General features: G+C 42.5%; 1 protein-coding gene across 2 annotated transcripts in view; it reads right to left on the bottom strand.

Moving 5' to 3' along the window:
- pomgnt1 (protein O-linked mannose N-acetylglucosaminyltransferase 1 (beta 1,2-)) overlaps positions 1–26,206 on the bottom strand; it is a 45,921-nt gene that overhangs the window by 13,732 nt on the left and 5,983 nt on the right. For both annotated transcript variants that reach the window (XM_089000757.1, XM_089000758.1), the window contains exons 7-20: positions 21,485–21,602; positions 19,114–19,212; positions 17,036–17,163; positions 14,986–15,056; positions 14,751–14,826; positions 12,688–12,771; positions 12,188–12,229; positions 9,209–9,267; positions 7,429–7,501; positions 6,353–6,481; positions 5,417–5,542; positions 4,352–4,416; positions 4,182–4,226; positions 3,906–4,041 (exon numbers count right to left, since the gene is read on the bottom strand). In XM_089000757.1, coding sequence (XP_088856883.1) covers positions 3,906–4,041; positions 4,182–4,226; positions 4,352–4,416; positions 5,417–5,542; positions 6,353–6,481; positions 7,429–7,501; positions 9,209–9,267; positions 12,188–12,229; positions 12,688–12,771; positions 14,751–14,826; positions 14,986–15,056; positions 17,036–17,163; positions 19,114–19,212; positions 21,485–21,602 — 1,251 coding nt within the window. The remainder of the gene's footprint in view (positions 1–3,905; positions 4,042–4,181; positions 4,227–4,351; positions 4,417–5,416; positions 5,543–6,352; positions 6,482–7,428; positions 7,502–9,208; positions 9,268–12,187; positions 12,230–12,687; positions 12,772–14,750; positions 14,827–14,985; positions 15,057–17,035; positions 17,164–19,113; positions 19,213–21,484; positions 21,603–26,206) is intronic.

Below are 26,206 nucleotides of genomic sequence, written 5' to 3'. Positions count from 1 at the left end.
TGCTGTATGTCATGCATATTAGCATATTTGACAATAAAGCTGACTTTGACTTTGACTTTGAGATTGAGGAGGAGCAGTGTGGTTTTCATCCAGGCCGTGGAACAGGGGATGTTGTGGGGCTGTCTTGGTTGACACGTCTCTAGCTCTACACCCTTAGCAGGGTCCTCAGGGCGCATGGGAACTCGCCCAACCAGTCGACATGTGCTTTGTGCACTTGGAGAAGGCGTTTGACCATGTCCCTCAGGGAGTTTCGTGTAGAGTGCTTCGGGAGTATGGGGCACGGGAACGCCTGACTTGGGCCGTTTGGTCTCTATACGACCGATATCAGAGTCTGGTTAGGCAATGTAAGTAAGTAAGTCGAAATCGTTTCCAGTGAGAGTTGGGCTCCGCCAAGGCTACTCTTTGTCACCGATTCTGTTCATAACCTTTATGGACAGAATTTCTAGGCGCAGCTGAAGTGTTGATGGGTTCCATTTTGGTGGCCTCAGTATAGCATCTCTGCTTTTTGCAGATGATGTGGTACTGTTGGGGCCTTCAAGCGGGGCTCTCCAACTCTCTCTGGAGCTTCTCACAGCCGAATGTGAAGCGGTTGGGATGAGAATCAGCATTTCCAAGTCTGAGACAAATGCTTCTCAGTCGGAAAAGGGTGGAGTGCCCACTTCGGGTCGGGGAAAAGATCTTGCCTCAAGTGGAGGAGTTCAAGTATCTGGGAGTCTTGTTCAGGAATGAGGGTTCGAGGGAGCGAGAGATTAACAGGCAGGTGCGGCATCTGCTGTGATGCGGACTGTTATACCGATCTGTCATGGTGAAGGAGCTCAGCCAAAATCCAAAGCTCTCAATTTACCGGTCGATCTATGTACCAACCCTCATCTATGGTCACAAGCTATGGGATCGTGACCGGAAGAACAAGATCCCGGATACAATCGGCCGAAATGTGCTTTCTCCGTAGGGTGTCTGGGCTCTCGGTCATCCGGGAGGGGCTCAGAGTCGAGCCACTTCTCCTCCACATAGAGAGAAGCCAGATGAGGTGGCTCGGGCATCTGATTAGGATGCCCCCTGGATGCCTCTCTGGTTAGGTGTCCCACTGGCAGGAGACCCCGGGGGACGACCCAGAACACGCTCGAGAGACTATGTCTCCTAGCTGGCCTGGAAACGCCTCGGGATCCGCCAGGACGAGCTGGAAGAAGTGGCTGGAGAGAGGAAGTCTGTGCTTCCCTACTGAAGCTGCTGCCCCCACGACCCGACCCCGGATAAGCGGCAGAAGATGAATGGATGGATGGATGCATGGAGTAATAATAATAATAATACATTTTATTTCGAAGCACTTTTCAAAACTATCCAGGACACTTTACAGTCAGTTTGTGCATATAGGAATGGTTGAAGATCCTTTTTTTATTTACACTCAGAATCTCATCAATGTAAAATAATTTTTAATGTGGGATTTGGGGAGGTGTATGGATTTTTCCCAATGAATAAATACACTTGCATTAAAAGTTGGAAGCAATACGTCTGTGTAAGCTCTCAGTCGTACAGGAGTGGTCCATCGATGAGGATAGGAGGCGAAACGTCCGAAACCTTCACTTTTGTACAGATGACGGCTGAAGAAACCTTCTCATCGATTAAAAGTTGGAGTTTCCTGTGGTTCGATACAATCTATTGAAAATGTAATTTCTCAAAACATAAAGAACACATCTTATCAAAGGTGCCAATATATTGATGAGGGCACTGTAGATAATGGCACATTTTCTATGAGAGACCCGAGTCCGAATTTGGAAGTCGAGGTGTCAAGCAGACCCACCGTTAATTACCACTGAATAAAGTATGTGCTGTGTTCTTCTCCCAAAGTCAGTTGTTCCAATCTATAGGCTATGAGCTGCTAAAGGTAGTCTAGCAGCTGTTGTGATCACTTAACCACGATGATCCAGTAAGAGACTTCTTCAAATAGCAAGGAAACATAACATGATTTGTTTTCAAGTTTGAGAATGGACTCATAAAACAGTTATTAAGAATGAATGGACAATGACAATGAGATCTAGAAGGGCATGATGGGGAGCAATGCGACCCCCTTCCCACTCTCAAGATAAGAACTCCAGTGGTCTTTTGTTATTGGGGCTTCTGTAGTCATCATGGATTGTGGTGTCGATGAACCCTTGGGCACATTTCGATGATTAACTGTGTGGTTATATCATCGGATTTGTGGTTGCATGTTTTGTACATTCGGGGGAAGAGAGGGAGAGAGTTGTCAACTGATCACCACCTGGTAGTGAGTAGGCATAACTTTTCCCATAAAAGTTGAGTCTTAGTTGTGGCCCTGATGTCGTTGGTGCTTTTGGCGGCAACCCTCGTTCTCACTGGTGGACACCAGCAGTAAGGGAAGTCCTATCAGGCCTTTATGACCTGTGGAACTCCACTAGCAGCTGACAGATATCGACTGGCTAAGCAAAATGGAGCTTTGATGGTCGGCGAGAGAAAGAAAAGTCTTGGCTTTCCGTCTCAAGCTGCTGCCCCTGCGACCCAACCCCAGATAACCGGCGGAAGATGCATGGATAGCTATATAATGTTATTAATTACAAGGGTGTATTTGATGTATATTTACAATTGGGGGACAATGCAATTGTTTAGTTAGCATTTACAATAGTAATTAGCTGATTTGCTTGCGAACGTTAGCAACACTCGCGTAATCACGCGTTTATCATGCGTCAGACAAGCAAGGAATACAATGATTTACATTGCAACAACTTAAGTGTTTTTCCGTGTGTCTGTTAGTTTTCCACCCCTAGACTCGCCTATGATTAAATTGCAACATCAACAGTGTGGTCATTGAAGGAGTTATTTGTCTGTCTTGCCGGAACGAGGACATGGCGAGGGCGGAACAATGTACAGATAACATCCGACTTACAACCGGTGCAACTGACGACCACCCATACTTACGACCGCCAGACCCTTTTTTTTGTTTTTCTTAATTCTAAGCCTGGCACGGCTACGCGCTAGCAGACCAGCAACGCTGTTGAGATATGCAGTGTGTTTGCGATGCATTTGGTAGAATAAAGACTCAAGATGGTCCTTCTTGTTCAGATCAAACAAGTAGGATGTTTGTTTGCTAGAGCATAGAGAGCAACCGCTTCTCTCAGGATTGTTGAGAAGAACTCTTTTTTTTTTCGCTGTCAAAGGACAGGATGTAGCGTTGTGGTTGGGTTGCCAGATCCGCTCAACATTCAGCATTATGCCGCATTTCTCTTAACAGAGAATATTACAGCATTGCACAAAATGAGGACACAAAATAACTGTTTCCTAACAAACGCGTATGACAATTTTGGCCAGCCAGCCCGCATCTCACTCTCGCACAGCAATCGACTGCGTGATGGCACAGGGAGGGGGTGTCCACCGACTCCGAGGCGGGTGGGGTGGGCGTCGGCGCTCGGGACAAGAACAGGGGGAGGATCCCCAACGTTGGCCAGGACAGGAGCCGAGGCGGGTCGGCCGTCGGTACTCAGGCGTGCGGGATCGCGAGAGACCGAGATGAACAGCTGATCTGGCTGACTGGCAAGTGTTAGCGAGAATGCCTCTTTGAGACACTTCGTTCTGCTTCGCAGCGAGGTGACGGTTTGAGCGCGTCGGCGCCGCAGATGGCCGCTGGGTCGGGCCACACGTCGGCGCGGAGAGTGGGGTAAGGCCCAGGAGAGGGCAACCAGGAGAACACCGGCGACCCAGACCCACACCCGCCTGCCCCCGTGGCATCCGAATCAGGTCGTTTGCAAGTCATTTAGCAACGAGTCTCTATTCAACTTTTTGAATTGATTTCGACTTACGGTCATTTTGACTTTGTCGGAACGGAACCCAGTCGTAAGTCGAATGTTACCTGTATATCAGCATTTGATTTCTTCCAGCACAAATTACATGTCTACCTTAGCAAGCTCAGTCCAGGTCGAGGTGTCTGTCTCTGATTCCATCTTAATGAACATGACATAGACTTTCCCCGCAGAGTCTGGAAGCATCGTGTCCTCACACGGGTTCTTGGTGTGGTCTAGCACTTCTGCCTCCCTGAAATCACAAACTTGGGCTTAATGTCCATATTTATCCTTTACATTTCTCCTATTCTTTTAAATAAACATTATGCTTATTTCTATTGTTATCTATTTAAATCAACATCATGCTCAGTGTGGCATCCAAAAGTCACTCACCCAAGTAGATTTTGGATTTCCACTTCATACGCATCCTTTTTTAAGCTGTGAGAACAAGTAGAAAAACACTTATTCCACTCATGATCTTGACTTCCTTGATATCATTAAACAAATGAACTGCAGGTATTTTATGTTGTCTGTACAAGCCTGAGCCATTTGGCTGTACACACCTGTCGACATTCTTCAACTGCACATGAGGCACTGTGTTGAACTTGTGTTTCTTGAAATAAACCTCCTATGTAAAAGAAAAAAACAAGGTGGAAAAAAAATCTGACAGATTTCCAGGAATATGCGTTAAAATGAATGAATGAATGAATAAAATGAAGAATAAACTGGACTAATATTTCAAAGGTATTTTGTTAGCCGAGGTTGCTCAGAGTCCAACTGTGCCCCTCTGTTGTCTGGTGTTTCCCAAGTTTCTATTTTGTGGGCCGTGGTGTTTTCATTGAATTTGCTGCCCTTTGGTTCGATCCAACCTCCCACTGCTATCCCGAAGACCGTCAAAAAGGAGCAAAAAGGATGAGTTCTCCTCATGGCCACTTTTGTCGCGTCAAGAGGAACCCAAAGCATGGATGTTATTGAATTTCTTAGATTTCAACAAAAATATGTCATGGTGTTTGGTCCCAGTGGGCCCTGCACATACCACCATATTGACCTGGGCCCATTTGCGTCTTATCTAAAGGAAATAGTCTTGAACTTTGGTTTTTAATTGAGCAGATATTTTAAATTGGCCTGGCAAATCAGTACGATTGTTAAATCCAGTTTCTTTCATCTTGGGCATCTGACTAATGTAAAGCCTTTCAATTCTCAGCAGAACACGATATTCTTGCCGAGACTATTGTAATTCATTTCATTTTTGGAGTCTGGCAGTTCTCCCACGAGCATCTGCAGTTGGTTTGAAATTCTGCTGCTTTCTTCTTTTGCCGGTCCTTCCCGCTGCAATGCCCTCTAAATGTTTGGCAAGCCCCCACTCTGTCTTTTCCAAAGGCATTTGATGACATAGGTTTATTCTTTGGCCTTTGGCCCAATATGAGAAAGTCACTGTTCTGTTGTTTTCTCTCATCTATTCTATATATGTTAGCATTGTTAATTTGAGTGTTGATCAACTGTTTTCACTTACTTTTGTTTCTGTATTGCTGTATGTATTGTACGTAAATTGCTTTGTGATTGCTGCAGCTGTTGTGAAATGTGTTGTATATGTATGTATGCATTTTAGGATGTAGTTCACATCTTACATGAAAATATCCATTCATGTTGAGCCCGATGATGCCAAAGTGGTAGGAGCGGGAAACATCGGGTATGATACATTCTCTGCCCTTCCTCTGCTCTGGCATTCGCATCCACATGTCCCAATCCCACAACTACAGAGAGACAGAGATCAGATTAGCATCACGAAAAGAAGGCCAAAATCACAATTCACCTATTTTCATAGGTTTCACATCAATGGCTTCTACTTTGTTTGTGATATAAATTAAACCAGACATGACATAGAAAGTTTGTTTAGTTTATTTCTGCCATTCACCCTGCTTCTGCAACCTCGCAAAATGAAAATTTTGTCTGACTGTAAAAAAGCTTCCAGTTAATCATCTGTTGTTAGTTGATTTCTCCCTACCAAGTCATGCATAGAGATTAGTGCACATCTTGATGTGGTATAATTATATTTGATGTTTAACAGAGTCAGTCTCAAGAATTGGAGCAGCAGTAATTTAGTTATCACTCAGAGGGGAAGGCAGAGCCAAATCATTTGTATTGAGTAGCAATATAAAGTATTTTTACACGGTAAATTATTTTCCTTGAAAAAAAGAATCTGCCTTCAGATCAAACAGGACTTTACAAAACAACTCAACTCAAACTGCCTTTTGTTTATGAAGAATTACAAAAAACAAAAATAGGAGTGAAATGACTGTTGCTATTTTCCAATATTTCTTCAAAAGACAATTGCTTCCAAGAAAAACTCAGATTAGGATTAAAAACACAAACATAATTAGATTTTAATAAACAAGAGTTTTAATTTAAATTACATACAACGGCAGCATGCAAACAATTATTTGACTATGCTTATAATGACTACTAGTTTATGGCAAATCAAAGAATGGTAATACACATCACTGTGCAAGTAATGCAAATTTAAGCCACCAGACTTGACCCGAAAAGAAGAATGAATCCTGCACCTTCTCAGGTGTTGGCCATTTTGGCTCCAGTTCATCCTTATAGAGGTTCTTTTTCAGGACCCACCCCAGGCCAGGCATACTCTCCACTCTGTAGAGCAAGGCGGGATCTTCTGCTGTGTGTTCATAGCCCTTCAGAACACAAAGACATATGAAGCGACTGATTACACGAGTTAGAATGTTATACCTACAAGTGTATATTTTGTTGACCAGAGTATATTCATTCATTTATAACCACTAGGCTAAAACTGGTAGTTCCCATTCACTTTTGTATGATTGCACAAACAGCTTTGGACAGCCATAGAGAAAAAAAAATATGTTTCAGGGAGGCCACTTCAGTACAGTGATATGTTGTCTTACGAACTTAATTGGTTCCCAGACAGAGTGTGTCAGGCGAAAAGTGTGTATCTCAAAAATGAATTTACCATAGGAAGCCTGATTGATAGGATATTTTAACCTTGCAGTCTACACTCTGCCTTTGAGTTGAAACGCTCTGTCGTCTGCCTGTCTCTTGAAAGTTTAAACCACCTCCCCTCGCTGCTGCGTTCTTGACCAATCGCGTGGCTTTAACCGAAGACTGGGGGCGGGAAATAGAGGACAAAAACAGTCAGTAGTAAAACAGTCATTTTCTTTTTGGAGAACGGCTTCACTCTCCCTCTATCTGTTACCCCCCCCCACCCCCACTGCTGCGTTTTTGACCAATCATGTGTCTAATTGAAGACTGGGGGCAGGGAATAGAGGACAAAAACAGTCGGCTGCCATTTTGTTGTTAGAACGGGCTCGTTCGCGAACGACACATCACTCATTGAGGTGGCTCCATGTGTATCCCGAAAAAAGTTTGTATGCCAAGGTAAAATTTTCATAAATTTAACGTTCGTAAACCAAAACGTTTGTAAGCCAAGGGGTTCGTAAACCGAGGTATCACTGTATTTGAAAATACATGTTTTTTTATGGTAACTACTATATACAAACCAAGGCAAATTATATATTCTCAGGGTTCTTTGCAAAAAAAGATAACTGTAGATCAAAATGTACAATACACTTATGAGTTATCCTGAAAAGAATGAAAGTTTATTCACCTGATCATTCCATGCAGAGATGCAATACAGGCTGTCATCCTCATCCAACAGATGGATGGTCTGACTCAGGAAACTAGAAGCAACACCAAGAGCAAAACTGGATTGGCATCAATTATACAACTTTTGCGAATTGATTATTTTCAGTTGTAAAAAACATGACGGTGGCCCGGTAGTCGAGTGGTTAGCACGGCGGCTTCAAAGTGCAGAGGTTCGCGTCCTGCTCCGGCCTCCCTGTGTGGAGTTTGCATGTTCTCCCTGTGTCCGCGTGGGTTTTCTCCGGGTCCTCCGGTTTCCTCCCACATTCCAAAAACATGCATGGCAGGCAGATTGAACATTCCAAATTGTCCAAAGGTGTGAGTGACTGTTGTTTGTCTTTGTGTGCCCTGTGATTGGCTGGCAACCAATTCAGGGTGTGCCCCGGCTCATGCCCGAAGACAGCTGGGAGAGGCACCTCCCGCGACCCTACTGAGGAATAAGCGGTATGGAAAATGGATGGATGGAAAAACATGACTGAATTACAGCGGCTAATAAAATACACAGTTTTGTAAATACAGAAACATTTGCTTGTGTTGATGCAACATGGTGTAGAATTCTGATATATTACTTGTTATACAAGTGACCTGATTTGACCAAGAACATTTCAAAAAAGTCAGATAAAATTTTGTGTAAGAATGACAAGAATACTAAGATTACTTGAACAGTAGTACATTATATTTGTTAAAAAAATATGAAAAAAGTATACAAGGCTACAGTCACAGCTGTATGAAGACAATGCTGAAGAATGTTCATGACTGCATAACGTTTTATCATTGAACATTTAAGTAAATGTGTGTACTGCTATCATCCTTGTCTCAAATATATAAAGTATAAACATGGTTTACATATTTTAATCACGTTGGTAAAAGCGCCATTTTGTCGCAATTCAAAATTATAATCGTACCTGAACAATTCACTACATATCGCTACAAAAAAAAAAAAGGTTACTGAGTATGATGTGTAACCCCAGCCAGCCAGACATACCAACACAATCAAAACAATATATTTTGTATATACTGTTACTTGGACTGTGGCAGGCCTAAGAATGCTACATCTATAACATCTATGACTCTGTGGTCACTTCAGCCATCCACTATGGAATTGTCTGCTGGTCAGGCAGCATCACCACCCGGGACAGGAAAAGACTGGAGCGCCTGGTCAAGACCGCGAGTTCTGTCCTGTGCTGCTCGTTGGACTCTCTGGAGCAGGTGGGCAACAGACGGACGCTTGCTAAACTAAAAACTATGATGCACAGCCCCTCCCACCCCCTCCTGCACACCCTGACAGCACTGGGGAGCTCCTTCAGCCAGAGACTATTACACCCGCGCTGCAAGAAGGAGAGGTACTGCCGCTCGTTCCTACCGACTGCTGTAAGGCTTCTCAATTCTCAATAATCACATGTGAAAAAATGTACTCTTGTACTGTAAATATGGCTTGATGCAATACATATATATACCTTTCTTGATACTTGCACTATGTACAGTTTTTTATGAAACGGTTTTGCACATTTACAGTATATATCTCAGTCTGCTGACATTTTTACTATGCTTAGAATATCTTGTTTTTCTATCCTTTCACCCCCCCCATCCCACCCCCTTTCAAATTGCTGCTGTGGACTGCAAATTTCTCCATTGTGGGACGGTTAAAGGTTTTCTGATTCAGGAATCAACTAGTTGAGCACAATCTCACAAATACAAACAAATGTCAAATACTGTATGTGCAGGTAACACAAGAGGTTCCACACCTGAAAAAGTCAATGGAGATGTCCAAATCTTCCTCTAACACAATAACATTTTTCGCCTCCTGGAGAAGATAGGGATAAAAAAAAAATAACATTTCCAAATGTGAACATACAGACCAACTTTTGAAACCAGAAAAGCCTAGTGATATGCCGGGCTCCAGGGCCCAGCGGGGAATTTGCCCCCCTTAAGCAAAACGATTTTTAACATTATAGCGACTTAAAGGGCAACCGACATCACTTTTTTGTTTTTTAACTGACATCAGAAAAACGATTTATAGCATCTAAAATACCCATGATATTTTTATTCAAATGCAAAACACCAATAAAAATGACTTAAAGTGTCCAAAATCTGCCAAAAATTGAGCTGCGAATTGGGCATTTTCAGAAAACCCCGCCCCCAGTTTGTGACGTCACGCCAAGACGTCTTGCATTGCTGGAGAATCCAAACAATGGCTTCAGATTCGGAGAATATGCTTTCTTGTTACAAATCCAGTTATGAATATGATTCAAATAGTTCTGAAGAGGAAAGCATACATGTTTGCAATCGATTAAAGAATTTATTCCATGCCATTTTGAGGCAACATTGGGGCAACAATGGATCAGCAGAAAAGAGGCAAAAAATGGCGACCTCCAGTGGCCACCTCCGCAGGCTGATAAATTCCTTATATGGAGCTTGGACTCCCTCTTCTGGCGGCTTTTGGGTGCAACACGGTTCTCAGACCAAACATGTACAGCAAACTACATTGACGTGATGGAAGGAGGCGTCTTTTTTCAGGGGGTGGTCCTTTCGTGAAGTCACGTACGGACTCTTTTATACGGGAATTGTAATCATTTATACGGGCAGCTATTAGCCAAGGTTGATTAATTTTAAAATTTTCTTGACCAAAGTATAACTCCTGGAAATGCCTGGGATTATTCACTTTTTGGCGAATTTTCTTCGTCAATGTAAATTTCTCCACTGAGAGACTAATAAAGGTACAGGTAAATCCAATACAATCCAATTATACGACAATGCTAAGAATGATGCTAACCCTTGGGTCTCGAATGAACGAATTAGCCGTCAGTCTGGAAACCAGGAACGCACATGTGCAATTTATCTGAAGCAGGGGTCTCAAACTCCGGTCCTCGAGGGCCGCAATCCTGTTGCAACACAGCCTCAGGTGCATTGCAACAGGGAGACTTGGAAAACATGTAGGACCGGAGTTTGAGACCCCTGATCTAAAGGAAGCTAACAGCTGGCACTGTGCCGATCACCTGTTCTCGTGTTATGAATGAACGTTGAGTAATTACTATTTTGACCATTTTTGATGTATTGTTTTTATTGGAAACCACAATTTTCATTATTAAATCGTAACCCGGAATGGGATAATTAAAACCGTAGTTTTTATGGCAAAGACCGGAGTTATTGGCAGGTATGTGTGAAACTGTCAGAGATGTTCGGTTGGACACTGCGGACAAAGGCTCAAACACAGAACAAGTGTCTTTTACTGCCGGCAGGAGACACAGCAATTCATGACAGATGCATAAATTCTGCAGCCCTCTACCAAGCTATTTATTGAGAGTTTATGCAAATTTAAGTGTACATTAGTAAAATATAGTTGTCTTGATTAGAATACCACGCCTCTTGAGTTCTAAGCACGAACAGCTGTAAGCAATAAAACATTGTCTCTTCCATGAACTAATACATTTGTAACCTGGCTAATGAGCAAATTACTCTGGTGATAAAGGAGTTTCCCAAGTCCTAGATTCTGTCCAAGGCCAGATCTCCTCGATGAAGATGACAGTTTAACTTGCTGTGTTTCTTATTGAGATTGACCTTAGGCCATCTGCGCCTTTTGTTTGGTTGGCCAGCTAAGAATGACACTTTTAAATATGATAATCTTCTTATTCTGCCTAATCTCCAGTGTTTGAAATAGCGTCTGCCCGGTGGCCCGGGGCGTACAACTTTTACGTCGGGCGTACAACTTTCAAAACGTCTCGGCCCGGATGGCCGATAACTTCTTCAAGAAACAAAGCCATTTCTTTTTCAAGTCAAACGTTTGTTTTACTCAATGACGCAAAAGCCACAAACAAATCGCTACGAGCCACAAGGACTACACTTTCTCAGCGGGTTTCAAAACTCTGATTTACACTTTTCAGTGAGGGTGTCGTTCGAAGCATGCTTCTGATTGGCTGCCGGTGCCGAGTAAGCAAATTGCCAAACGAACGTTTGTATGTCAATTTGCGAGAGGATTTAACAAACATGTAATAATTTTTCGCGTCTTCCAACGTTCGTTTGGCAATTTGCATACTCGGCACTGGCAGCCAATCAGAAGCCTGCTTCAGACTACAGCATCAGTGAAAAGTGTACTTCAGAGTTTTGAAAGCCGCTGAGAAAGTGGAGACGACGTAGCTTTGAGCAGACAACACAACGTAAACGTCGCAGTGTAAACCATGACAATTCGCGACAGCTGGAGCAAAATCTTCAGCAAGTTATATTTACCATAGATTAGGCAAGGGCGCATTTGTGGTTGGTACTTCCTTAATTTTAAAAAACCCTTTACATTTTTTTGGGCGATTAGACATGTTTATGTGTTTTAAGTTGTCAAAAATCGGGCAGGCAACTTTATGGCCGGGCCGGCAACTTTTCAGAGCTGTCTGCCCGGGTGTCCACTAACCTTTTGTCGTGAGTTTCAGACACTGCTAATCTCTATCAGAAACAAATAAATTTACCCTTTTTAAATAAAAAAAATATACATCTTAAATTGTTTAAATTCAAATGCCGGTAGTAAAAACATTTGGGAAAATTGCTTTGGATTTCATCAAATGAAGAGGAATTCCTTGGCAACTCTATCAACCCCTTTCAATCAATCAAACACATAATTATAAGAACAATAATTTGGTCCGGTCAATGAGAAAATATGCCAATCCATATAGATATGACACTTAGAAGGCAAGAACATTTTTTTGACTAATCATGTACTGCAAGAATAAGGTACTCACTGGGTGTAGGTTAAAAGTTGCTGTCAAACTGGCCTTGTAGTGCTGTGACAAAGATTGAGAAAAGAAAGTGTTAAACACGAATGAGTAATAAATATATTTTTTTAATACTGCCATCTTTCGGGGAAAGAAAAAAAGTTTATGAATCGTTGGGAAAATTTCCAAAAGCGTTACAAATGCCACTGACACTCACAGATTTTTATTGAATTTATTTACATAACCTATTTGGAAGTTCTGTTGTCACAATACCAAGATTCTGATTTTAAAAGGGACCTACAAAAACTACTACTCAAGCTACTGAGAAAAACCAGGGTGATTATAATAATAATAGACATGTTATCAACTTCCTTTCCTGTTCATTTGTATGAATTCTTTTTTAAAATATGATAATAAATCTTGTATTTATTCATTTGCAAATTTCCCCATTGTGGGACTATGAAAGGCTTTCTGAATCTGATTTTAATGAAAAGTAATCTCAGTCCAACAAAATGTTGAGTGTTTACCTGAGACACTCTTGCATTCTTGATGCTGATTGGTGTATGCTGAACTCCCTTCAATCCAAACAGCGCCACCACATCCATTGGTTCCTGAGACATACATAAATAAATAAATAAACACACACACACACACACACTCACTCACTCACTCACTCACTCACTCACACACACACACACACACACACACACACACACACACACACACACACACACACACACACACACACACACACACACACACACACACACACACACACACACACACACACACACACACACACACACATTATTTCGTCTACAGAATTGCTCGACTACTATATTATCATGTTAATTGCAATTAAAAATAATACATTTCATTTATAAGCGCCTTTCAAAACTCTGTGCAAGTAATCATTTAGCAATGCAATCATTTTGGTACATTAATTTTTTTAGTTACTTCAATCAAATGTTTTAGTTTCTTTTATTTATTTGTTCAACTTTTTTATGTCTCCCTTATTCTTTCTGTTGATGTGTTGGCTTCCTGTGTTCGAGTTGTTGAGGGTGGGGAAACTACTGTCAGTCACAACCTGAACCGGAGATTGATTGGCTGCCGATATGTTGGGATTGTCTATAATAACAATACATTTCATTTCGAAGTGCCTTTCAAAACTCTCAAGGATACTTTACAGTCACGGGAGAAAAACGTTTTTTTTTGTGCGTGTGAGCAGTAACACAGCAGCAAAGTTATGAAAGGAAGAGGAAAGGAAAGGAAAGGTAAGGAAAGGAAAGGAAAGGAAAGGAAAGGAAAGGAAAGGAAAGGAAGAAGCAGAAGATGTTGGAGTTGAGCGGGTTTAGAAGAAGTGATGCACATATGTGGGTTCTTGGCACGTTGAAATTAAAATTTACTTTCCCCCCCAAAAAAAGCCCTGACAACAATTGATAAATGTAGAGTGCTGTGCCTAATTTGGTTTCAAAAAGTTTAACACCAAACGCATGAGCAATATTCCATTTTTTTACTGAATTACATGCAAGCAGCCATTACTTACGCCTTGCGTCTACCTGGAGCGTCAACTGTTAAGAGGGATTTACTCCCCGCCCACATACTGTACGCAGCCAATCGTAAGCGAGCTCGGCGGATCCTGGCCTAAACTCATTGGCAACACTTCAGCCTTGGTGTCCGTTGTGTAAACATGCAGCCCTTGAAACCTCCAATGTGTCTGTGTGCATGCGTGGGCGTGAAGCAAAGTACACAGGCAATCGCAAGCGAGATCGGCCGGAAAAAGGCGCGCAATACAAAATCTAACTTACAGCATCTCTGTCCAAAATGTTTTCGACATACAGTACCCGCAAAAAAGTTCAGATATACAATTTTGTCATAACTCGAATGTTTGTAAGCTGGGGAGCGTCTTAATCGACAAGCCTCATGTTTTGTAGCCAAAACATCTAACCAAGTTCACTCGTGATTAATAATGAAAAATATATGTGATGCAAAGCAATACTTAAGATGCTCTAAAATCATAAAAAAATAAATACAAATACTCTTCAAGTGGTTCGCACGCCAATTTCACAGTGCAGAGTTCATGGGTTCAATCCTCGCTTCAGTCACCCTGTGTATAGTTTGCATGTTCTCCCTGAGCCTGTGTGGGTGTTCTCCGGGTCCTCCGGTTTCCTCCCACATTCCAAAAACATGCATGGCAGGCTAATTGAACACTCCAAATTGACCCCGTGTGAGTGGGAGCATGAATGGCTGTTCAATTTTGTGTGCCCTGTGATTTGCTGGCAACCGATTCAGGGTGTACAGCGCCTACTGCCCGAAGACAACTGGGATAGGCTTCAGCACCCCCCACTCCCACCCCCGACCATAGTGAGCAATAAGCGGTACGGAAGTTGAATGAAAATGAAGAAGATATTTGTTTCCAGAATAAAATCTAAATCCATGATCTCTTTAAAAATAAATAGATTGTGAAGCTCCGTGGTGAGAAAAAGTCATTCTTGTTTGTACAATGTTACCAAATTGCACATCCTGTGCAATTATTTAATTTTGTTTTTTTCAACGGAAGGGGAATAGGCTGAAACAACAACCAGAGTACCTCATAATATCCATCAATGAAGACTGTGACCATCTGTGGGTTGACACCATGAGCTGAAAGAAGCGACCTGAGCATCCTAAAAACAGACCGTGAACAGCTGCATTAAAATAGGCAAAAACTTGTGTATTTGCCGATTACTATCACCCATTATGAAATGTATCTTTTCCCAAGAATAACAAGACAGACTGATTATGTTGACCAACTTTCTTGCCCATTTTAAAACATGAGCTCTTACCGATAGAGATAGTTAGGTCTGTTTCCTGCAATGACAGCAACAGGCACATTGAAGGCTCTATTATTCGGCAGCTATAAGGAAGAAAATAGAAGTAATGTTTAGTGACTTTGTCTGAATTTGACAAATCTATAACGAGAAAAATCTAAGATCTGTATATCAAATAATCCACCAATAGTGTTCAAAGGTTACTGTAATTTAACAGTGCACACCAAAAACTGGTCTCTGCCAAATTTATGGCCTATAACATTGTGTCATCATTTCTGTCATCATTTGCTCCTTGTGCTCAAAAACCCAAATACAGTGATACCTACGATAAGTGGCTGCCGCCTAGCTCGGTGAGCTTCTGCGATGCAGAAGCACGCCAGACAACTCACTCCGAAGTCCAGGTATGCATTCACGTGTGTTAGTTTTAAATCTAAATAAATGTAGTTTTGTCATCAAAAGTCCTTTTTCTTATATTGTTTCATAGAAGTAAACCACTTTACAGGTGTTTGAGGTGTCACTAAAGTTAAAACTATGATGGTCTTTGATAACCTTTCTGCTTGAATTTGCTTCTCTGCAGAAAGAGCTCATTTATTTTCTTGGCTTTTTGGGAAAAATCAGGTATTTGCTAAGAAACCGCCTGATTTTAACAGCCGATTTCTCCAGAAGCAAATGAGCTAGAATTGAACTTTTTTTTCTGATGAAAGAAGAAAGTCTAAGGTTTCTAACGTTTCTAACGCTATGTACTCAATATTCTGTGGCTCCTGCAATTGTGAAGTGAAAATAACAACAAAAAACCTGGCAGTGGAGTGGACAAATTTTTGCACGTCTGGCAGTGAATGAGTTCAAAATGGGCAAGAGTACACTTCGCCTCCATTCGTCAGGCATCTTCTCACCATCTAAAATCAGACAACCCAATCAGAAATACCACTGCCGTCTCTCCTAGACACTTCAATACCTCCATTGGTAAACCATCAGGCCAGAGTGCCTTTCCACCCTTCATCCTCTTCAGCGCCCTCCTCACTTTATCCTTGCTCATCTTTACCACGACCTCTTCCACAACAGTCACATCTTCTACTGTTTGTTCCTTCTGATTTTCCTCATTCATCAATTCTTCAAAGTACTCTTTCCACCTTGCCGTCACACGATTGGTACCTGTTAATACTTAACCATTTCTATCTATCCCTAATCACCCAAACCTGCTGCACGTCCTGACCATCTTTGTCTCTCTGTCTCGCCAACCTGTAAAGATCAGTCTCTCCTTCCTTGCCACTTGTTTGGCCATTGCCACCTTTACTTTCACTTTGATCCTCTCTGCTGTCATCTATAACGGTTTCATACATCAAAGATGGTGCAGAAAAGTGCTTAAGATTGAATAACTGTGTGTCTTTGGATTGGATTGGATATGCCTTTATTAGTCTCACAGTGGAGAAATTTACATTTCACAGCAGCAAGTGATGAAAGGAATGAAAGTAGAAAAGTGTATATATGTCATATATTTTGACTTCAAGACTGTGCCACAACAGTGGCTGCCTTTACATCATTTATTATTTCTTCTTTTTTATTTCCTCTTCCTTCATAACTTTGCTGCTGTGAATTGGGAATTTCCCAATGTTAGGATCACTAGTCTGAGAAAATAAAACGATGTAAAGACGGACAGAATGTGACATGATGACAGGAAATTTCCCCATTGTGGGACGAATAAAGGTTTTCTGATTCTGTTTCTGAAGTCCAAGAAAATAAAACGATGTGTACGGAAATAGAAAAGATGTTTAAAATGTGTTCGTATAGCGAATTGCCCAAACACACAATTGTGAGAGTAATAAAAGTTAACATATAGTATTTGATATTTTAGAATGCCATACTTTTTCCAGACCATAATTTCCCGATTTTCTATGCCAATCTTGATGCCAGACAAAGTTGTCATGATATTGTTTTGTGTGTCTCCAGCAGGTGGAAGATTATATCCACCCCTTCAGGGTGCAAATTTCATAATTTCTTATACATATACATATATGCAAAGAAACCATGTAGAAATTAAATGAATCTATTTTTAGTTGTGCCTTACAGGTTCTGGGTTGAATTCAATGGGTGCTGGATCTTTGCAGCTGCAGATGCTGCCATATCCTTCCACTTTGCTGCAGAAGACTTTCCTGCGCCTGTTCCACTCTGTGTCTGCCCAGTGGCACTCTGCCTCTGAAAGGACAATCACATACATGAAATTAAAATTAATCAACACATTGAATGAAACTTAGGGCCTTCTCTTACTTCTGAATTTTAATATTATGATGAATAAGCACCATTTTGACATTTTCTTTTGTACATACAATACTTTTTGACACCACCCAAATGTCATGATGCTAAAAGAAATGTTAAATAATTTTGTGTTTGGCCAGAAGCTCAGGTGAAGCACCTTTAAAGCCAGCCTGAGCCAGTCACTTCGGGGAGGAAGAAGAGGGAGAAAGGACAGACTGGAGAGCAGTGTTACCTGTGGTCTGCCGAAAACCGATATCAACTTCAAATAAAGAAAACTCACAATACCCTTCCTGCATCTGGCTGAGTGAACTTTTATCCTCTTTCCACCTGCTTGCTGTCTTGCCGCACGACAATTGGGAAGAGGAAGAAGAGGGAGAAAGTGAAGGCCGTGGAGAAGATACCACCTCCCCAGACCAAGAAGCAATTGAGGAGAGGGCAACCACCTCCTCTGGGACCGCAGCCCCAGGGCGCTGACTCTCGAACATCCAGGCCAACGAACCTTCCTCCCGCACAAGAAATTCCCAAGTTGGGTTACCTAACATGCCCAACCTCCAGTTTCATCATCTAAGACAAGCTGCAATTCCCATGGTTTCTGAACCCAGAATTCCAGAAAGTAACGGAAGATGCAGAACGTCAGGAGCTGGAAGAGGATCTCCAGCAAGAATAACGGCAATAATTTATCAGGGAGAGATTGGCACCCTGGACAGAAGGTGTTAATATTGTTGCATATGGGATCAAGTAAGCTACTGGCAAAGTGGCAGGGCCCATACGCTGTGACTAGGAGAATAGGACCTGTCACATATGACATTATCTGCCCTGACAACAAATGTTATTGCTGATTATTTGACAAGAATGTCTGAACTCTGAGGAGAGGGGGTGAATGATGTCATGATGCTAAAAGAAATGTTAAATAATTTTGTGTTTCATGGATTTTGGATGGGAGAAAGGTGCACATTTCTCCCCATCCAAAACAGTTGAGTTGGGCGACCACTAATTGACTCTGAGAAGGTGATTGCAACCAATTTCCCCATTGTAGGACTATTAAAGGCTTTCTGATTCTGACTATTCATTCTAAATATTTATGACAAGTGGCGAATGGTTAATTTTTTGCCAAAGAGTGGGGCAAATAAAAACAGTTAGATTTTCATATTCATTATGTTATTATTGCCGAAAGTGAGGTGGGATACCCTTCAGCACAACTGTGGCCCTCCATAGGACAAGGGATGGATGGATTGATGGGAGATGAGGGTTTGAATTCCTTTTGGTGCAATAACATAACACCAGCCAGTGTGGGTTTTTGGGCAAGACCCTTCACGCTAATGTCTACCTAATACAATGATGAAAGACAATAAAACAGATGACATCTCAGCTCAGACGTTGCACAGCCAAACAAGGTCTGCATTAGGGGCTGGGGAACCAGAGCATCATGATGAAAAATGGGCTACTAGAACAAAGCGGAGATGGGCGAGATGCAATAACATGGCTCTGTTGGAATGCTACTACTCAAGCAACCCCAATCAGAAGGGTTACATGCAGAGAGTATGCATGTTTTCCCCGGGACTAACGCAGGTTTTCCCCAGGTCCTCCAGTTTCCTACCACATTCCAAAAACGTGCATGGCAGGTTGATTGAACATTCAATAAATTGCAAGTGTGAGCGCTGATGATTGTTGTGTGTTGTGTCTCTGTGTGCCGTACAATTGGCTGGCTATTGATTCACTGTGTCTCCTGCCTGCTGACCAAAAACAGCTGGGATAGGCTCCAGCAGCCCTCACCACCCTAGTGAGGATAAAGTGTTTTGGGAAAAAAATGAATCTATGAATGAATTTGAAAATCCATAATTCCGGGATAACCCATAGGACTTTCAGCACTAATTTAATACTTTCATTTACCTTCAGAGGCAGTGAGTTGCACTTCTGTTTTAAGAAGAACTGGATCACCCCAGGTGGAGAGAGCAGGAGATTTTGAATGTTTTTCACCATAAACTTGTCCTAGAAATCCAAATATGCACATTGTCAGTCAAGACAAATCAAATAAATACATAAAAATAAAAATGTACAGACTTTTATGGGGCTTTCGCTTTCACTGCATTCATTAAATGTGACCATTTTGAAAGGAAATGAAAAACTTAAGTTTAAGATTTAAAATTAAGATTAAATTGTTTTATATTCAAAATAGACATTAATAGAGCATAGTATTTAACCATGTTTTTTTCCACTCACATGGTTCCTCTTACAGGGGTTTCCAATTCAAATTTCAGACTTTTAGACCCATTTAAAATAAATTAATTAATTAAAACAAAAAGAAAACAACAAAACATTCATAATTTACAGCCTTATAGGCAAAAAAATTGCAGTAAGAGACGCAAAAGCAAAATATGCAGCCTCTGACTTCGGATCAGGTGTGTCTGGATTGAAAATAATTCAAATTCTGTCCATCACATGGCAGTGGGTTGAAGGGATCAGCCAGGACCAAGCTGCAGACTAGTGATGGGTCCCACGACCGCCAGATCCCATTTTTTTATTTTTATTCTAAGCCTGGCTCGGCGTATGACAATTTTGGTTAACCAGCCAGCCAGCATCTCACTCTTGCACAGCAATCTACCGCGTGACTACACTCAGTAGCGATACAGATACCATCTCGGCAACATCTCCTGTCGTACACTTTTTTTTTTTTACTCAAGACCGTAACCATGGCCCTGAAGAAAAAATCCACTGGCGCCGTCGGCGGGGAGAGAGTTGGGTACCGAGCGCCTTTGGGGGTTTCTGTATGGCCGGGTGGCGATGGCATCGGCGGGGGGAGGGTCCCCACACAGGCCGCAGCCCGGCCAGGACTAGAGCCAAGGCAGGTTGGGCGTCTGCGCTCGGGACCGCCATGATTAGAAAGCCGCATCGCCACCACGGCCAGCGGCGCCGCTTCTTTGTGAAAGTTCGTTCTGCTTTGGGGCGAGGTGGCGGGTCGGGCGTGTCGGCGCCGCAGACGGCCGCAAGGTCAGGCCGTGCGTCGGGCGCGGAGAGCAAGGTAAGGCCAGGGAGAAGTATATCTGAGGTACAAGTATATCTTTGACATTGATCAACGTTTGTATGGTGTTTTTGGTCTCATTTTAAGTAGCTGTAATGTGAACAATGACCATGGACCAACCGGGGCCTGTGGCCCCTGCACCCTGGCATATTACGAGGCTTTCCTGATTTCAAAAATTGGCAGCTATGCTTTCTACTATGGTTCCTGCTTGATTGTCATATTCAAACAAGTGATTACTCCTAAATCACAAAGTTGGATCTATCATCAACCATTGGTTGTTGCAAACAAAGTGGTTGTTCGAGTAAAGTCTTTGGTAATTATACATTCAGTCACTATCAAGCTTAAAGGACAACCGACGTCACTTTTTGGTTTTTTAACTGACACCAGAAAAACGTTTTATAGCATCTAAAATACCCAAAACATGCAGTATGATATTTTTAATCAAATGCAAAACGGCAATAAAAATGACTTAAAGTGTCCAAAATCTGCAAAAAAATTGAGCTGCGAATTGGGCATTTTCAGAAAGTCCCGCCCCCCTTTCGTGACGTCACGCCAAGACGTCTTGCATTGCTAGTGAATCAAAACAATGGCTTCAGATTCGGAGAATATGCTTTCTTGTTACACATCCAGTTATGAATATGTTTCAAATAGTCCTGATGAGCAAAGCATACATGTTTTTTGGGTGTAAGACATGGTTTAAAAAAAAACAGTACAGCAAAATACATTGACGTGATGGAAAGACGCTACAATGCGTCTTTTTTACGGTGAGGAGGCGTTCCTTTTCTGACGTCACGTACGGACTCTTCACCAACTCAAAAACAAGACTTCCTAAATGTTCAGAGCGAGTCTTAAAACGTAAATTATAGCTATATGCGGTGGAATCTTATTAAAATACGCCCAGTAGAAGTCATGTGAAGCCATTTTACAAATTATGGACACAACTTGTCCGGAGACGTCGGTTGTCCTTTAACACCATATGAAACAACGGAATGCCTAGCAAAACAAATATATGTCAGCAACTATGGTCATGCTGTTAACACCCCACAAAAGGGTGCGATCAAATCAGTCCTGGTTCGACTGATGCAAAAGTGACAAAGTGACTGTAGGGCCTAGCGACTGCGAGGGCAGAATTGTCACCAATGGTAACTTTCGCATGAAAATGGTTACAAAAAATCTGATAATGCAAACCTTGGATAGAAATAATCACATTGTCTCTCTTTTATGCATGTTTCATTGTTGTACCTCCTTTCTTCGCCACAAGAGTCCACATGTCCCTCCAGTTCAGAATGAGAGACACTTGGCTTCCCAGACTTTTGAGCAAATTTTTGGCAGCGTCCTTGAGATGGAACGTGCCCTCATCCTGCACACAAATAATACATAGAAAACAGTGGGTAACAAAGGAATATCAAGGTTGTTTGGTTATCTCATCAAGCTCAGTGAGGATCAAAATATTTGAAATATCTCAGAAAATAAAACATCTGAAAAAAAAACTCATTTTGGACCGTTAATGATAATAAAGTGAGTGAAGTGTAACAGCAACTATAAAACAACGGAATAATAAATAGTAAATACAATTTTGAAAAACTCATTCTGTACCGCTCATGATAATCAAATGACTGAAGTGCAACAGCTACTGTGTCACTCTTGATCACGTCTATCTATCCATCCATCCATACACACACACACACACACACACACACACACACACACACACACACACACACACACACACACACACACACACACACACACACACACACACATATATATATATATATACAGTGAGACCTTGGCTTACAAACTTAATTGGTTCCCAGACAGAGTGTGTAAAGTGTGTAACCCAAAATAGGAAACCATTAAAATGAGAATAATCCGTTCCCAGGTCTCTATAAAATATAATTTTCAACTAAATAAGCCTTAAAACTACACAGATCATACCTTATTCAATGTATTGATGGCTCTTAATTGACACCTGTAGCTTTCTGACTTGTAATATCTTACAAAACTGAGGCATCACATTATCATTCATCATGTTGATGATTCTCATAGCCTTTTCTGGATGGAACTGTTCAATAAAAGCCTGCACATCAACTCCCGAATGGCCTGCTTCTGCTTGTCCTCTTGAAGGCAAATCAACTCCTCTGTGTTGAGGACCTCATTATGGTCAGCAACAAGCTCCTCGATGTCATCTGCATCCACTTCGAGTCCCGTAGGAGGTGCTGGCAGATATTTTATTACAGCAAAAGGCGCGAGTCCGATGATTCCACGGACGGGGAATAAAACGCGACAAAAAGAGGCAGGGGGGGGGGGGAATCCATCCAGCACATTTGCGATCCCGGAAAGCACCGAATTTATGCGATCGCGGCTAACAATCACCTCGGGAAAAGCAAGCTCTTGGTCTGACCAGCACAAGACACAGCGACACACACTCATTGAAATGAAATGAAATTGAAGTCTCTTCTTCGGCTGGTGGAGGTCGCAAGCAGCGGCTCCGCCCCAGCTGTCAACTCGCACGTGACAAGTTCGGTGTCATTAGTCACGTGAAAGCATCGACGAAATAACGCCTTTGTCTAAAGCTTTCAGGCGAAGGATGGTAGCAATTGTGGACGGCTCTTTATTTGTAGAATGATCGTAGAAAGTTTCTCTCAGGGAAGTGACACAGCGTGAGAGATGTGTCAGGCTGAGATTAACATGACAGCCGCGGTGTGCACATGTGACGCCACAAACGCAAACCTCGTTCGTGTTTCTCAATGATCTCCTTCTTCTCCTCAATGGTGATTATTAGGGGATCATCTTGCATTCATTTCCTAATCGTAAAATTTTCAGCAAAAAGCTCCTCGGAGAGGGGGTGTGGAAAGGTGCGGCGGGAGCGCTGTTCGTCGTGTGCTTCCGCCAAAGATCCGAAGATCACTCCGCCAGATCCAAAGATCACTCCGCCAGCCGTGGTGGGTGTGTATCGCGAAAAGTAGTGCGTATTTCAAGGTTTAATTTTCATAAATTTGACGATCGTAAACCAAAAAGTTCATAAGGTAAGGTGTCCGTAAGTCGAGGTCTCACTGTGTGTGTGTGTGTGTGTGTGTGTGTGTGTGTGTGTGTGTGTGTGTGTGTGTGTGTGTGTGTGTGTGTGTGTGTATATATATATATATATATATATATATATATATATATATAGTGTGTTTGAAATAGCGTCTGCCCGGTGGCCCGGGGTGTACAACTTTTACGTCGAGCCGACAACTTTCAAAACGTCTCGGCCCGGATGTCCGACAAGTTCTTCAAGAAAAAATAAGTGATTTTTTTTCAAATCAACCGTTTGTTTTATTACATAACGCAAAAGCCACAAACAAAACGCTACGAACCACGTCGACTCCACTTCCTCAGCGGCTTTCAAAACTCTGAAGTACAGTTTTCAGTCAGGGTGTCGTCCGAAGCAGGCTTCTGATTGGCTGCCGGTGCCGAGTATGCAAATTGCCAAACGAACGTTCGCTTTGCAGTTTTGAAAGCCGCTGAGAATGTGGAGTCCACATAGCTTGGAGCAGACAACACAACGCAAATGTTGCATTGTACACCTTGACGGCAAATGACGACTGGAGCAAAGTCTTCAGCATGGTATATTTACCATAAATTAAGCAAGGGAGCATTTGTGGTTGGTACTTCCTTAATTTTAAAAAACCCTGTAAACCGCGCAACAATGTTTTTATTTTTTTTGGACGATTAGACGTCTTATATATATATATATACCGTAAAGTCTCGTTATATCGATATCGGTTATATCGATAGTACCGCTTATTACGATACTATTTTCATTTCCCTTGCACATTTCTAGTCTTTTTATGTATAATTAGTACCGTTTAGTACGATACCCGGTTATTATGATAATCCGGTTATTACGGTGCTCCTTTTCATCCCCCGCCGGCCATTTTTGTTGTTTATATCGATATATCCGTCGCGCCACTGGTCAACTTGGTCACGTGTCTTGTTACGTGAGCCGCCATCGGTCACGGCATTGGTCGACTTGGTCACATGAGCCGCTATCGGTCGCGCTATTGGTCGGCTTGGCCGTGTGACTTTGTCACGTGACACGCCATCGGTCGCGCCATTGGTCAACTTGGTCACATGTCTTGGTTACGTGTCACGCCATCAGTCGCGCCATTGGTCGACTTGGTCAGGTGACTTGGTTACGTGTGGGCACCCGTGTAGCAGAGCCATTTTCATTTTCAGACGCTAGCTCGTGTGTAGCAGACAAGATTGAAGTGTTTGTGTTAAAAGTAAAAATGGGAAGCAGAAGAAGATTGATGACTTTTTTAAATTGTATACATAATACAGTAAGATGTAAGCGTTACAGTTTCCCTGTTGTGTTATGTACATGCCCACTGTACTGTATATGAATGCAATCGTTTTTTGCAACAATGTCTTGCATTGCTTGTGAATCCAAACAATGGCTTCAGATTCGGATAATATGCTTTCTTGTTACACATCCAGTTATGAATATGTTTCAAATACACTGTAGTTCTGAAGATTAAAGCATACATGTTTACAATCATTAAAGAATTATATGTGCCATTTTGAGGCAACATTGACCCAAAAAAAGGGAGCTAATGGCCAGCTCCGTTTCTTATATGGCGCTTGGCTGCCCTCTTTTGGCGGCTTTTGTTTAATGCAGTTCGGCGCAGGATCGGATATATCGATAGTCCCGGTTATATCGATATTTTTTCGTACTCCCTTGAATATCGATATAACGAGACTTTACTGTATATATATATATATATATATAAAAACAAAATCCTCGTCTCACCCACCATGGGTGGTGTCTGTCCCCATTTCAGCTCGGGTCCTCTACCAGAGGCCAGGAAGCTTGAGGGTTCTGCGCAGTATCCGTGCTGTTCCCAGCACTGCGCTTTTCTGGACCGAGATATCCGATGTTGTTCCCGGGATCTGTTGCAACCACTCGTCGAGTTTGGGGGTCACTGCCCCAAGTGCTCCGACCACCACAGGCACGACTGTCACCTTTACCTTCCAGGCTCTCTGCAGCTCCTCTCTGAGCCCTTGGTATTTCTCGATTTTCTCATGTTCCTTCTTTCTGATGTTCCCATCACTCGGGACCGCTACATCCACGACAACGGCTTTCTTTTCCCCTTTATCTATGACCACGATATCAGGTTGGTTGGCCATTACCATCTTGTCAGTCTGTATCTGGAAGTCCCACAGGATTTTTGCTCGGTCATTCTCCACCACCTTGGGAGGTGTTTCCCATTTTGACCTTGGGGTTTCCAGTCCATACTCCGCACAGATGTTTCGGTAGACTATGCCAGCCACCTGGTTATGGCGCTCCATGTAGGCTTTCCCTGCCAGCATCTTACACCCTGCAGTTACGTGTTGGATTGTCTCAGGTGCCTCTTTGCACAACCTACACCTTGGGTCTTGTCTGGTGTGGTATATCCCTGCCTCTATGGCTCTGGTGTTCAGGGCCTGCTCTTGGGCAGCCAGGATGAGTGCCTCTGTGCTGTCCTTTAGGCCAGCCCTCTCTAGCCACTGATAGGACTTCTTGAGATCAGCCACTTCTGCTATGGTTCGGTGGTACATCCCGTGTAGGGGCTTTTCCTCCCATGATTGTCCCTCTTCCAGCACCTCATCCTCTGTTCCCCATTGACTGAGACATTCTCTGAGTACATCATCCGTTGGAGCCTTCTCTTTGATGTATTCATGGAGCTTGGATGTTTCATCCTGGACAGTGGCTCTCACACTCACTAGTCCCCGGCCTCCTTCCTTACGGCTTGTGTACAGTCTCAGGGTGCTGGACTTGGGATGGAACCCTCCGTGCATGGTGAGGAGTTTTCGGGTCTTAACATCCGTGGTCTGAATCTCTTCCTTTGGCCACCTTATTATTCCGGCAGGGTATCTGATCACTGGCAGGGCATAGCTGTTTATTGCCCGGGTCTTGTTCTTGCCATTGAGCTGGCTTCTGAG

This window comes from Hippocampus bargibanti, linkage group LG07, assembly GCF_051943395.1.
Source record: "Hippocampus bargibanti isolate YZ-2025 linkage group LG07, ASM5194339v1, whole genome shotgun sequence".
In the NCBI taxonomy this organism is placed as follows: domain Eukaryota; kingdom Metazoa; phylum Chordata; class Actinopteri; order Syngnathiformes; family Syngnathidae; genus Hippocampus; species Hippocampus bargibanti.
The sequence above is the reverse complement of the archived record's forward strand: the minus strand, read 5'-3'. Positions and strand labels throughout refer to the sequence as shown.